The 14,208-nt window shown below is 44.0% G+C and overlaps 1 protein-coding gene across 2 annotated transcripts in view; it reads right to left on the bottom strand.

The window, feature by feature from the left end:
• The window catches only part of Ext2 (exostosin glycosyltransferase 2), a 123,511-nt gene extending 116,058 nt beyond the window's left edge, over positions 1–7,453 (bottom strand). Inside the window, exons 1-3 of one of the 2 annotated variants that reach the window (XM_070032538.1) lie at positions 7,281–7,453; positions 2,503–3,071; positions 1,583–1,672 (exon numbers count right to left, since the gene is read on the bottom strand). In XM_070032538.1, the coding sequence (XP_069888639.1) occupies positions 1,583–1,672; positions 2,503–3,038 (626 nt within the window). In that variant the 5' untranslated portion in view covers positions 3,039–3,071; positions 7,281–7,453. Of the gene's footprint in view, positions 1–1,582; positions 1,673–2,502; positions 3,072–3,625; positions 3,696–7,280 lie in introns of those variants that run through there. The other variant, XM_070032539.1, reaches the window with a different exon arrangement.
• Between the last annotated feature and the right edge of the window lie 6,755 nt (positions 7,454–14,208).

Raw genomic sequence — 14,208 nt, forward strand, 5'->3', positions numbered from 1 at the left:
ACTGGCTAGTTTCTTGTTTGGTCCAGGAGTGTCTATGAGCACTCACAAAAACACAAAAGAAAACCACTTTACCTTTCTGACTCTATTAGCACTACCAAGTACTCTAGCATTTTCCTGTCTACTTCACACCTTCCCACAAAAAAATTAAACACTACTTAACGTGCACTGGATAAAAAATGAAATCTCCCTCTTGTAAATGCATACACTGAAATGTCAACAAAGAGTGAACTGTCCCAAAGTATGCACTTTCAAAAGACTAGAGGAAGGCTGCAAAACCAATAGCAATCTTCCTTCCTTTCTTTTCTCAAAATATGTCCCCTCCTGAGAACAACCAAACCCATAAAACAATAGCAGACTCAGGTACTAACACACCTTCCCTGCGCTGAGGCCAACAGGGGTCACTCTGGGCGTAGCAGGTTTCTATAGCATTTGCATGGCCACACTGCCCTCTGCTGTCCAAAATGGTTTCTACACAAAATCAAGGACAGTCGGGTATTTCTTTTCCAAAGATAATTATATTGAGAGAGCAACTTAAAAGTTGACTAGAGATAGACACTTAAAGCAAAGAAAGTTCAGCTTTTACCTTCTGGGAAAATAGTATTAATTGTAGATTGACATCAACAGCAATGTTAGCCTCTGACAAGTTGAGAATACAGTTAGCCTTAGCTTGTTCTCCAGGAGTTACTTCTGTCAGTAGCAATGATCTCAGGAGTTCAACATCAGTTCTACCAACATTGTGGATACAAGGATTCACACATAAACTCTTACAACAATCCAACATATTGAGCACTGTCCAGGATGCTTGACAATCTGAGGCTCCAATTTTCTGCTTTCCTCACAGCTCTGAACTGAGCACCCACACAGGTGCCACATGAAGCATCTCATTCCAGAACTTTCTGAGAGCCTCTGGCCAAGTGACTCAGCCAGTGCATGAATGGGCAAGTAAACAAAATGAGTGAACTCCAGGCCAATGTCATCCTTCTTGTGTGGTAGGTTTTACCAGAGAGGAAGGCAAGAAGGAAGTTGGGGTGGAAAAAAGGAGAAAGGGAAGGGAAGGACTCTAGGAAACAACATAGGTAAATGATAGCCAGGATGCCCTCACTGCCCCTACAGTACAGGCTTTGTATGTCCATGGTCTCTTCACACATAAGCTTGCCATATTTTGGCAAAATGCTCCCAAGTTCAAAGAGAGCTGGCACAAGCCAATGCTGAACCTGCCTGGCCTTGGGAACTAGGGCACTACACTTGGAAAAGCATTGACCAACTTAGGAAAACAGATCATATGCTTAGAAGGTAGGTTAGGATAGAGCACAGATTTAAGGCAACTTCAATTCTGTGTAAAGGAGGGAAATGCCCAAGATACTTTCCTGGTTTAGCAAATAATTCTGATTATAAAACATGCCAGTCCCAGCACTGGCAAAAAAAGTAAAAGAAAAGAATTATACTAGTCAACAGAACAATAAATTCAGCAATAACCTATACCCCCCCCAAAAAAAAAACATGCCAGTATGTTTAAGGAACATAATTTCAGAGAAACACAAAAACTAATTTACTCAATCCTCGAAATCCCAAATAAACTCACCTATCTCTAGGAACATCCAGAGCCGTGTTATAATCTGGGGGTCCTCCGGGCAACATGTTGAACAACAGGTGGTTGGTACCTCGATCCCACCTATTAAGAAATTAAACAAGTAGAATTCACATGACAACCAAGAGGAAACAAGAGTACAGGACTGAATAACAAATCCAAATCTCCGGGACCCCAGAGACATCACTCCTCAGGTATGTGAAGTGAACTCCTACAAACCCCAACAGATCAGCACTGATGTGCCTTCTTGAAAGAACAAGTAGAGGATGCAGACCTCATGCCTGTCCACTATAGAACCATTTCTAATCATGAAAAACTGAAACCTACTTAAATGTTCTAAAAGGAAACAAAATTTTATAGAAGGCTGCTCAAATATATTGCAGAAGGTCCAAAAATTGGAATACTATATAAAGTTTAAAATTATATAGCAAAAGAATGTGAAATTGTTGAGAAATATACCCATGGTAAGAGAAATAAAGCATCCAAAGATTACATGGATTGTGTGATACAGAATGTACTCTTCATACAAAAAATGTCTAAAAGTAACATCAAAACATGGGTAATGGTTATCTCTTCAAATGGAATTATGGAAAGGATCTTACATTCTGCTTTTTGCTGCCCTATGTTTTCAGAAATCTCACAGTAAATGTGTATTATGTAAGTGACTGGGAAGGGCAGCATAATTAATTTTTAAAGGAAAAGAATGGGAAGAAGAGCCATCCTTAGTTTGTAAACTCTCAGAGCCTCACAGTACAGAAGCAGGAGTTCACAGCAGAGGCCTTCAGCTACCTCAGCCACTCTCTCACACATCTGGGAGTGATAGCAGCTGGAGGCCAGCTCAAAAGAGATGCCCACCTCTCCCTTGCCTTCCCTTTAGCTCCGAGTGATCACTATGGTCTCTAAGTGTCAGATACCTGGAGAGCTGGGCCAGTGCCTGGGCTGTTTCTTTGATGCGAAGAGAGTTCTGGTTCAGCACATCAATGGAGGGGACAAATAGGCAAGCACGATTAATGTCGTCAGTGTAGTAGTCACTGTCTGAGATGGCCGTGAGCAGCTCATTGTACTCCCGGGAGATGGTATTGCTGACCGGGACACCAGAGTCATCCACATACTTTTTCAGGGAGTAGATATACACCTTGATTTTGTTCTTTGGGTTGAAGCCACAGCGATAGACATCAAAACACGTATGCATTCTGCAGCTGAGATCCCCACGCTCTGGGATGGGGCTCTCGGCTGGCAGCCTGACCACGGGCACATCTCGGACACTGCGCTTCTCCACGCTCCAGTCATTTGAGGACTCGATGGAGTGAGGCCAGAACTGAAACATGCCTGTAGCAATGAGGCCCAGGAGGACAATGGAGAAGAGGGTGATGTAGTAGATTCGGTGCTTGGTCTTCATCCTTGGGATAAGGGCAGGACCCCGGATGTTGTACTTGACCGACGCACACATACTGACACATGCAGCCTCCTCCTCCTCACACTCCTAATACCAGAGACACAAGAAAAAAGCAAGTGTTTCCAGTGGCAAGTGACACCCTCATTTAAGAGGACTGTTCAGCTTTTAATATCCTCCTCTTTTACTGTATGTAGTCTATAAAATAACAAGAAGACACCTGCCCAGAAAGTGTGAAACTCCCAGGTCAAACCTCAGGACCACCAAATAAAAAAAGTTTAAAAGTAACAAAAAGGGAGTTTTGACACTACTAGTAAATAAACACAAAGATAGATCTGTATATAAATGCATAAGACATTTGATAAACTTTACTTGCTCTTTAATACTATACATGAATACTTAATAAAATATTAATATCTAATAAGTCACTTAAAGCAAGTGTGAGGCCCTGGGATGAAAACACTAACCAAGAAAGATCAAATGTGAAGTAGCTAACAATATTGATTTGGTTTTATTTAGAAAGATTTAGCAAAAAATGATACTTTATCTAGACAAACTTGGTTATTTTCATTAGTTTATTCACCCAATCAAGTACTAAACACTACCATCACTATAAAGGAAACAAGTGAAGGCAAAGAACCTACCTGGAGGAACTGCCAATCGAAAGAGCAAGAGAAGACAAACAACTGGAGCAAGGTGCAGAATGTGAAACCACCACCAGGAAAGTACTGGTGAAAGCCAAGGAATCAGAGAACAGTCTAATCTTTACTCTGTAACAAAAGCTATGTTGTTATTTTATAGTGAAGGAGACACATTTAGGTGAAAGGGATAAAGAAATGGATGGGGCAGGATACACAAAGGACGAAGGAAAGAAGGAAGGAAGGAAGGAAGGAAGGAAGGAAGGAAGGAAGGAAGGAAGGAAGGAAGGAAGGAAGGAAGGGAGGGAGGGAGGGAGGGAGGGAGGGAGGGAGGGAGGGAGGGAGGGAGGGAGGGAGGGAGGGAGGGAGGGAGGGGCTGTTGTTCCTTGAGTTGATCCCTAAAGGAAGGATGGATGAGGGAACATATTTCTATATTTGAGGAGGTACTTCTTCAAACAGATCCAGCCTCCCCCTCAATTCATGGGATCCAGGTCTAAGAACTGGCTTGCCTCTGAAATCTTCTTCATGCCAGCTCTAGTTCTGCTGGTTGTTTTCCCCTCACAGTTATACAAGTCAGAACATAACTAATATCCTAGTTGGCTGCCCATCTACACACTACCTTAGGAACACTGCTCCAGCATAGTGAGACAAGATGACTTGGCTGTGAGTCCAGCCCTGAGCTCCACTGTAGGTGCTGTGTCTGCCTGCCTCCCAGTTACACGCCACAGGCAGGCTCTGCTGCTTCACAACCTGACTATCCTCACTGATATTTGGGAACCCATTCGATAGTAACATCTGTGAAAAGCAATCCTGGCCCATGGAAGAGAGCCACACCAAGCCCGCTCACCCCCTGGGCAGAATGAAGAGCATGGACCCTCTCAGAAACATGGCAGGTGGTGCAGCACCCACCCTGAGTAGAACTCTCCAACTCCCTGATGCCTCTGACTAAGGAGTCAACACTCTGCCAAGACAGTCCTGACACCTCCCTCAAATTCACTGAAGCCCAGGGTTTCTTGACCTTGGCAAAACAGACACTTTGGACTAGATAAATTGTTTTGTTATGGGGAGATGTTTCATACAATGTAATGTTTGTTAGCATGCCTGCCCTGTAAAAACCAGAAGCAATTCAGACATCCAGAATTGACCAAGTATTCCTTAGGGAATCAAAAATGATAAGAATCATGCTTCTTTGTCTAGGTTTAAAACACCTGCTCAGTAGCATTCGGACTAGTTTCAGTTGCCATTAAATCTTGGATCTCATTAAATTCTGGATCCCACGTCCAGCCTCATATTCCACCACTACTGCCAGCTTTGAAAGATCCATTTCATTCAAGCTCCTCCACCCCTGCTAGTCCACATTAACCAGGTCCTGAAACTCTGCAGGGAACTGAAGGCCTCCCTACTTGGACAAGCTGAAGGTGGAGGGAGGGAGGGCCACATCTTGAGGTGGATAAGAGAAACCGCTGTCTCGAGTGAGGCTCTCAAGGTGTCTTATCCATAGAGGATAAGACATCTTCTGGATTCTGGATGCCCCATCCATACCCAGTGACACACAGAACCAGACTGCCAAGTATTGAAACACAGAAAGATGGCTGTCTCCAAACCCATCACGCAAGGAAACAAGTCATCATCTTTCTGTCCAAAGAGGGTGCTCCTACCAACAGGAACTTGAAAGGACAGACAGAAACTTCTGTTCATAATGTTTGCTCCATATAACCCATAACCTAGATCAAAACAAGAATTTCCAAAATGCTACAAACATTATCTTCCTTAAAACACATCAGACTTGTCCCTGCAAAGAACAGGAATCATCTGGCTAGATGTTAAACACTGAGTCACTGGAAAAGTCTTTAAACCATCATCTACTGTCCAGATGAGATATATTTTCTGTTCCTGGAATTACTTACTCCTGAATTTGCCTGAATAAACCTTATTTTGTGCTTCAGGTTATAACTAATCCAGTTAGACCAATATTCCAAGTCATAATTTCTTGTCTTCTTAATGTTTGTGCCTGTGAATGTATGTGTGTCAATCCTGGGGCTTAAACTCAGGGTCTGGGCTCTGTCCCTCAGCTTTTTGCTCAAGGCTAGTGTTCAATCACTTGAGACACACAGATCCACTTCTGGCTTTTTGTTGGTTAATTGGAGATAAGAGTCTTAGGCATTTTCCTGTCCATGCTGGCTTCAAACAGATCCTCAGATCTCAGCCTCCTGAGTAGCTAGATGACAGGCATGAGCCACAAGTGCCAGGATTATCTTTTAAATCTCTTCAAACAAGGCCTCAACACTAAACTCTCAGGGCTAAGGCCACACTGAAACTTAACCATGAAAACAAAGGAACCAAATTTGAGTAAATGCAAGGAAATCCAGAATCACTGCCCTCCCTGACATGCCTCTTTATAATTAAAGTTATGACTACCTTTAAAAATAATTTCTAAAAAGTCTTTAATTGTGGCACTCACACTATAATTGATACAACAAATATTACTTTATTGAGCATTTATCATGTGACTGGGTCTGCTTTAAGCACTTCACAAATGTTCATTTATTTAACTTTCATAACATATACTATTCCCTTAATTATACAGATGGAGAAAGTAAAGGGAAAAGCTAAACGGCTTGCGCAACACCTTAGAACTCAAAAATGCCAAAGCTGGGATTCATTCAGAGGCTGGCAGTTAGTCAGGCGCCAAGCCCTGACCATCCTCATACCAGCACTTGTGACCAAGAGGCTTAAGCCCCCCACAGGAACTCAATCACTCAATCCAGTGTGTGTGTGTGTGTGTGTGTGTGTGTGTCTGTGTGTGTGTCTGTGTGTGTGTGTGTCTGTGTGTGTGTCCTGTACTAGGGCTTGAACTCTAAGCCTCATGCTCTTGCTTAGCTTTTTCACTAATGCTAGTGGCTCTCCACTTTGAGCATTCTTTGGGTTCTCTGCCCCAGTTAGCTTGGAACTTCTTGGAACTGCGATCCTTCGATCTCCTGAGCAGCTAGGGTTACAGGTGCAAGCCACAGGCGTCCTGGCTCAATCAATCATATTTTATTACCAAGACAGCCTTTGAGCTCTGAAACACGCAAGCCCAGCCTTATAAACACCGGAGCCGCTTCACTGACTTGGAGAAGTAAAGTGGACATAGTCTTATCTCAAGATGACGTCCCTCGATGAACAGCAGCGCGCCCCCCCCCCCGCCCCTTCCAAAGGCAAGTGACACCCAGGTATCACGTGAGTCCCCAAACTTGTCACTAGGGTGCCTAGATCTGATTCCCAAGCTCTGCCGGGTACACGGTTCCCAAAGGCCAGGGCTTCGGCCTCGGCCACCTGCCCGGGGTCTGGGGCCGGCCCCGAGGATGAGGCGCCGCAGGGCGGGGACAGCGCGAGGCCGGGGAGGGGCGGGGGGGGAGGGAGGGGCGGCTGGAGGGAGGGCGAGGTCCCCGCTGAGGACCATGAGGGGCGGACGACGGGAACCGGTGGGGACGCCCGTGAGGGGAGGGGCGACGCGGGGCAGGGCGCGGGGGTCTGTGAACGGCCCGGCGGGGTGGGGGCTCCCCCCGGGGCCGCGCCCACCCCACTCCCGGCCCCACCCGGCCCGAGCCCGGTCACCACAGCCGAGACACCCGCCCGGCCCTCAGCGACCGCCTGGCCCCGGCCCGCACGCCGCGCTCACCTCGGCCACGGCTGCCTCCCGCTCGGCCCCGCGCGGCGCTCGGTCACCACCGGCTCATGCTGCGGGCGCGCGTGCCGCGGCCGCCCGGGTTGGATCGCGCCAAGGCGGGGACCACCTCTAGGACCGGGTCTGAGGGAGCGCGACGCCGGCCACGGGGCTGGGCGGCCGCTGACACCGCGCGCACTGCGCATGCGGAAGCGGCGGCCGCGCGCCCCCTGCTGGACAGGAGGAGTCAGCACGCTGCGGCCCGGAGCTCCGGGGTCAGACCTCCTGGAAACCGAACCTCCCTCTGTCAGGCAAGTTGCAAACGCCAAGGTATCTTTCAAAAACGCACACGATGGTATCTATACACAATGGAATATTATGCAGCCATTAGAAATGACAAAATAATGGCATTTTCAGGGAAATGGATGGAGCTAGAAGGAATCATGTTGAGCGAGGTAAGCCAAGAACGAAGAGACAAACAGTACATGGTCTCCCTGATAAGTGGATGCTAAATCCAAAATGTTAGGTGATAGGACAAAACTAACAGGACTTAAGAAACAAAGAACTCCCACTCATCTGGTCGAACCACTACTAAATATCCCCATGCTGCTGATCACATATATGGTGTATAACATGTGATCACCATTATATATTACAGACTGTGATAGACAATTTGCTCCAGGAAAGTTAGAATGAACTTGTGACTTTAAATGAGCATCATTATTCCACAATACTGTGAAATTCTGGAAATTATGTAATCACTTAATCACAATAAAAAAGAACCTGGGGAAGGGAGGGAGGGAGGGGATGGTAGGGGGAAAACAATGGAGGGGGTAACAATGTTCAAGAGGAAGTGTACTCATTACCTCACTCATGTAACTGTAACCTTCTGTATAGTATCTTTACAATAAAAAAAAAAGTCAGTGCGACTCATGGCCAATTTGCCAGCAAAAAGTAGGAAGTGGAGCTGTGGCTCAAGTGGTAGAATGCTAGCCTTGACCAAAAAAGCTCAGGGTCAGTACCTAGGCCATGAGATCAAGCCCCAGGACTAAGAAAAAAAAAAAACGCACACGATACAGGGTGCCAAAATCAAATACAGTGACAACAGGGGAGATTCCATATGGGCAAGAACATACAATACACATTCACCTAGTGTGGGGAGGGGAAGGGGAACGACAAAATGCTGAAACAAGGACACAGGAGGACCCCTTGCAGCCATGAGACTCACAAGGCGCTATGTTGGAAATGGACTTTACCACTTGGGGGGGAGGGGAGTGGGGAGGGGGGAGAGGGGAGGGAGGAAAACAAAAGAAGGGGTAACAATGCTTCACAAGAAATGTACTCATTCCTTACTCCTGTGACTGTAACCCCTCTGCACGGCATCTTCACAATACAATTTAAAAAAGGAACTCCAAGAATTGGGGGGGGACCCACAAACGACTTACAATACCAGTGCTAGTCAACGCGCAACACTCCAGAGGGCACATTGGCATTACCTAGTGTGTCCTAACACTGCACTATACGGAGAGTCAAAATAAGATGTACAAAACGAGGGAGGGGGTGTTTAAAAGGAAATGTACTCATTACCTTACTTATGTAACTGTAACCCCCCTGTTCACCTTGACAATAAATATTTAAACTTACAAGTAAGTAAATAAGTAAGATTTATCCAAAAAGTCATAACAGTGTTGTTTCTTATTACAGCAAAATATTATTTTACTACTATTAATAATCATTAACATTATCATATTAATGTATATTCATGTTAATAAGCTAAACATGGATATATCACATGTTATCAATATTTCGTTATTATAATAGTTGTAAGATGGACCATGGGACACTGTTAGAATAATGTGAGGATTATATATATGTTGGTAAGGAAATAGCTCCAAGATTATTATTATATAACAAACAGTGGTAAATATGATCTCTTTTAGGTAAAATGTGTGTGTGCAAAAGCAGAAGTGAGAAAATATTTAAGTAGAGCCTTACTTCAAGCAAAGGTATAGTAATTTTGAGGAAAGAATCCAGTAAGCAATTGTAAGAGTTTTGGATGCAATAATTGTAGAGACAAAAATGGAAGTGTTTTCATTTTGTCTCTTTCCTCAGGGTACGAGTTGTTGTTATAAGGCAGTAAATGGAGTGTAAATAATTAATATACAGAATGATGTTATTGAGAAGTTAATGAAATGGTCCAGATGCGCAGGAATTTGGAGGCTGATGGAGTTTTGCTTCTAGCTGCAGGACCCAAATCTCTTTTGGTCCCAGCTATGCTTAAGAGCGCCATCTGGTGGAAGCTGTCACTTAGGGTTTAAATATGGATTCTGAGTCAGAATCCATGGGTGTGTGTGTGAGATACAGAGACAGAGACAAAGAGACACACACAGAGAGAGAAAATGACAGTAATAGGGTTGGAAATAAGATCCTCACACTTTCTAGGCAGGTGCTCTACTATGTGAGCCTTTTTTATTTTTCAGCCACATCTCCTTAGGATCTTGGATACCCATATCTATAGTCTCTAGAATGGCTTGAACACCATCAGCTCCAGGAGTTTTTTGTTCTTTTTGTTTATTTTTAACTTAATGGTTCCTATCGTAGATTAGGGAAGAGGAAGATTCTGGTAATGAATGTGGATTACCCACATTCAAGAGAATTTGGCTCTGCTCCATAAATACATACATACATACATATACATACATACATACATACATACATACACACACACACACACACACACACACACACACACACACACAATTTAGCACATGTACATCCATCTGAAAACTGGATGGGTCAGGTAGGACCAGTTGTCCTAAAGGTCCTGTTACACTACTGGTTTAGTTTTTTCAACAGATTAATAGTAATTATCTTGGTGGGAGTCACTGGTCAGTGGCCTCTTTTCTCCGCCTCCTCTTTCCTATATGTATAATATATATTGTATATAATATATAAATATATTATTTGTTCTTTAATTAAATAAAAACTGTATTAAGAAAGTGTGTTAGAAAGTACAAGGCCGTGAGTTCAAACTCCAGTATAGAAAAAAAGGCTTGGGTCCTGGGGAACAGTACTTACCTTGTTCCCCTTTTATAACCTTTAAGTTTGCATAATACCTGGCACGCATAGTGGTAACAGATGCATTGAGGAGATAACGAGAAGTGATACAAGGAGGGAAAAACTGGGAGAGAGCTAGAGGAGCAGTGACACTTTCCAAAAAGAAATGTACTCTTGCTGGGCACCAGTGGCTCACACTTGTAATCCTAGCTACTCAGGAGGATGAGAATTGAGGATCGCATTCAAAGCCAGCCTGGGTAGGAAAATCCGTGAGACTTTTATCTCCAATAAACCACCAGAAAACTGGAAGTGACACTGGCTCAAGTGATAGAGTGCTTGCCTTGAGCTGAAGAGCTGAGGGATAGCACCCAGGTCCAGAGTTCGAGCCCCATGACCAACCAAAAAAAGAAATGAAAAGAAAAAGAAATGTACTCTTTACCTGACTTATATAACTGCAATCTCTCTATACATCACTTTTATAACAATTAAAATTTCTTTTAAGAATGAAGTCAAGCAAACGCATGAGTGAGATTTATGGATGGGAAGGGTACAAAGTGATATAGATAAGAATATAAAGAAAATGCTACCAGGCATAAGGAGAAAGAGGCCACATCCAGTTGGAAAGACCAAAAATGACTTCAATCACAAGTTGATGCCTCAAGTTGGGCCTGGTGGTATATACCTGTAATCCTAACACTTGTGAGGCTGAGGCAAGTGAACTGTGAGTTCAAGGAAGGCCTAGACTATCCGGAGAACCTCTCCCCTCCCATAAAAAAGGTCAGTATTTTTGCCTGTTCTGGAGAATGTATCCGACTTGACAAGTTAGGGTGAAAGAGATGTTGCAGGCATTTTTATTACAGCAGCCAAATGGACTGAGACAAACCAAGTTGGTGACAAGATCCTCTTTCCACTCACATGCCCTACAATGTGTCCTGTGCAGAGCTCCTCTGTGAGACCAGGATATTTGTACTGACTACTACTATAGTCTCAGCTCCTGGAAGAGTGCCTCATACTAGAGGCTTTTTGAATGCTTGTTGGATGGACAGGAAAAAAGGAAGGAAACAGGAAGCATTGAAAAAGCCTTCTCTTTTCTGTCTCAGGAGGGGTTAGTGAGGAAGGAGGCCTGGAACTTGGCAGCCATCTCAGGACCACACTAGAAATAGTGAAGAAGACAGATGAGTAAAATCTGGACTTCCTTGATGGGCAGACAATTGAGGTATGCCAATAGGGTACAGTGGGAGGAGAAAAATGGTTATTAAGAAGGAATTTGGTTTTCAAGTGGTCCATGGGGTCATTGGTGCTCCAGTATACTCCTACCACACAGACAATGGAGCTTGGTGCTATACAAGGGGCCATCTTGCCACCACCTAAATGGAGCATCTTCATCAATGAAGTCATATAAAGGAAGTAGAAACAAGCATAAAATGTAATCAATAAATGATTCCCCCTCTGCCCTTCCCCCCCCCCGCCTCCAAATCTGCTTTTTAAAACTTGTGCTGTTTCTATGTTGGCAGGGCTGTGGGGGAAGGGAACCCTATTGCACTGCTGATGGGAAAATAAAAATAGTACAACCATGCTGGAGAGCAGTCTGGAGATTCCTCAAAAAAACTAAACATAGATCTTCCCTATGACCCAGCCATGCCACTCCTGGGCATCTACCCAGAACATCACAAGCCAGGATACATCACAAGCCAAGATACTGTAAAGACACTTGACATCCATGCTCACTGCTGTGCTATTCATAATAGCCAAGTTGTGGAAACAGCCTAGATGCCCTACAATAGATGAGTGGATCCAAAAAATGTGGCACCCACACACAATGGAATTTTACAGCCATTTTACAGTCATTTGCAGGGAAATAGATAGACCTAGAACAACTCATGTTAAGTGAGGTAAGACAAGCTCAAAGAGACACACTGCACATGCTTTCTCCCATTTGTAGAAGGCATATCTAATATACACTGGAACATGGTAAATTATACAGGAATCTACGCATTCACACACAGGATATTCTTAGGAGAGGAATGCAAAGATACAATGCCTATGTGCATCTGATCGTATAAAATAATATTTATTAAAATGAACTCTAGGAAGTGGAAACAAAGAGGATTTTTTTGTTTGCTGTTTGTTTTCTTTTTGTCTTGTTTGTTCATTTATCTGTCTTTGGGAGGGCACAGGAGCGGTAGAGAAATGGAGGAACAAAGAGTGAACAAATACAGCAATGCAACTCACTAGACACAATGTCGAAAATGAACTATACAACTTTTTTGTGGGGATAAGAGAGAAAAACTGGGAGAGAGTGAGGGAAGGGGTGACATTGTCCAATCATGTGTTCTCATTACCTGACTTACGTAACTGCAACCCCTCTGTTTATCACCTTTATAATAACCATTTTTCAAAAGGGGGAAAAACTTGTGCTATTTCTAAAAAGTATATTGTAATTGCCCCCAAAAGAAAAGAATTTTTTTCCAACAGTAGGTTCTCACAGAGACTCATAGAAATCACCAGGTAAGCATCCGAACACTTGGGGACACAAATTAGGAGATCAACAAGAATGGTACCAACCTAGTCCTATATCTCAGAGTTGTTGAGAAAAGCAGCTCAAACTGCTTTGTCATCCACCTGCCATTGATATCTGCCTCACTTTCGTCCCCTGAGAGAGAAGCTTTGCTACTAACAGTTACACTATAAAGCCATCTTCAGGGAAGCAATGGAAAAACTAATAACCCAGGAAGAAAGAGAATAGTAAGCCAAGGGTGTGTTCTAGAACTGATGACACCTGTGAGCCCTTGGAGCTCAAGCCCAGTATATTGACAAATCAATTTACTGCTGATCTACATGGAGAAAGGAAACTTATCCACAGGGTCTTGTCCCCCAGTGCTCACAGGCTGGTCCAGAAAAGCTAACTTTCTCATAGTTCCTGATTTGTAAGTGTCCCCCAGGTCCCATGAGGGTAAGAGAAAGCAACCCAGTATAGAAAATGATGTAAAGATGAGTCAGTTTCAGAGTACTCATGCACATGTACACACGTGTGTGAGCGTGTGCACACACACACACACACACAAATGGCTATAGTAATGGGAAAAGCAAAAAGGAGACAGAGAAGACTTAAGATGGACAGCCTCCCCATGGGCCATGGGTCTCCCATTTACTTCTCTGAGATGAATGAGCTCAGTGTAGGTATAGATTCTTGGACCAGTCATCTGTGTCAAGGAGCCAGCAGGAGATCCCTCTGAAGAAGAATCTGGAGTCCTGTTTCTAACATTCCTAAGTGGGATATGTCACATGAATGACCCCAAACAACAGTGGTGTAGACAAGGACACAGAGGCTAGGGTGTGGCCATGTCTTATACTGACCCTCCACAGAGGCTTGGGTCAATTCAGTAAAACAAATGCTGATGCCAGTGTTTTCTCAGAAGTAAGAATGGAGTAGAAAAGTGCTCAGGGGGAATTAAGAACAATTTAAGGCTAGTTTCCAGGACTGGAGAGGCATCAAAGGCATCTATTATGAGAGCTTGGAAAGAGCAAAAAAATTCTGAACCAGACCTCTTGATTTGGATCCTGGCCCTTAAACTCTAACGCTCTAGATGTTTGCAACATTAGTCTCTGTAAAACTCAGTTGCCTAGCCAGGCACCAACAGCTCACACCTGTAATCCTAGCTACTCAGGAGGGCTGAAATCTAAAGATTATGGCTCGAAGCCTACCTGGGCAGGAAAGTCCATGAGACTAAGTCCAATTAGCCACCAAAAAAAACAAAAGTGGAGCTGGGGCTCAAGTGGTAGAGCACCAGCCTTAAGTAAAATAGCTAAAGAACAATACCAAGCCCTGAGTTCAAGCCCCAGTACCAGCACATGCACACGCATACACACACGCACACACACAATT

Source organism: Dipodomys merriami, unplaced genomic scaffold (assembly GCF_024711535.1).
Source record: "Dipodomys merriami isolate MVZ:Mamm:240054 unplaced genomic scaffold, mDipMer1.0.p SCAF_21, whole genome shotgun sequence".
Taxonomy (NCBI): Eukaryota; Metazoa; Chordata; class Mammalia; order Rodentia; family Heteromyidae; genus Dipodomys; species Dipodomys merriami.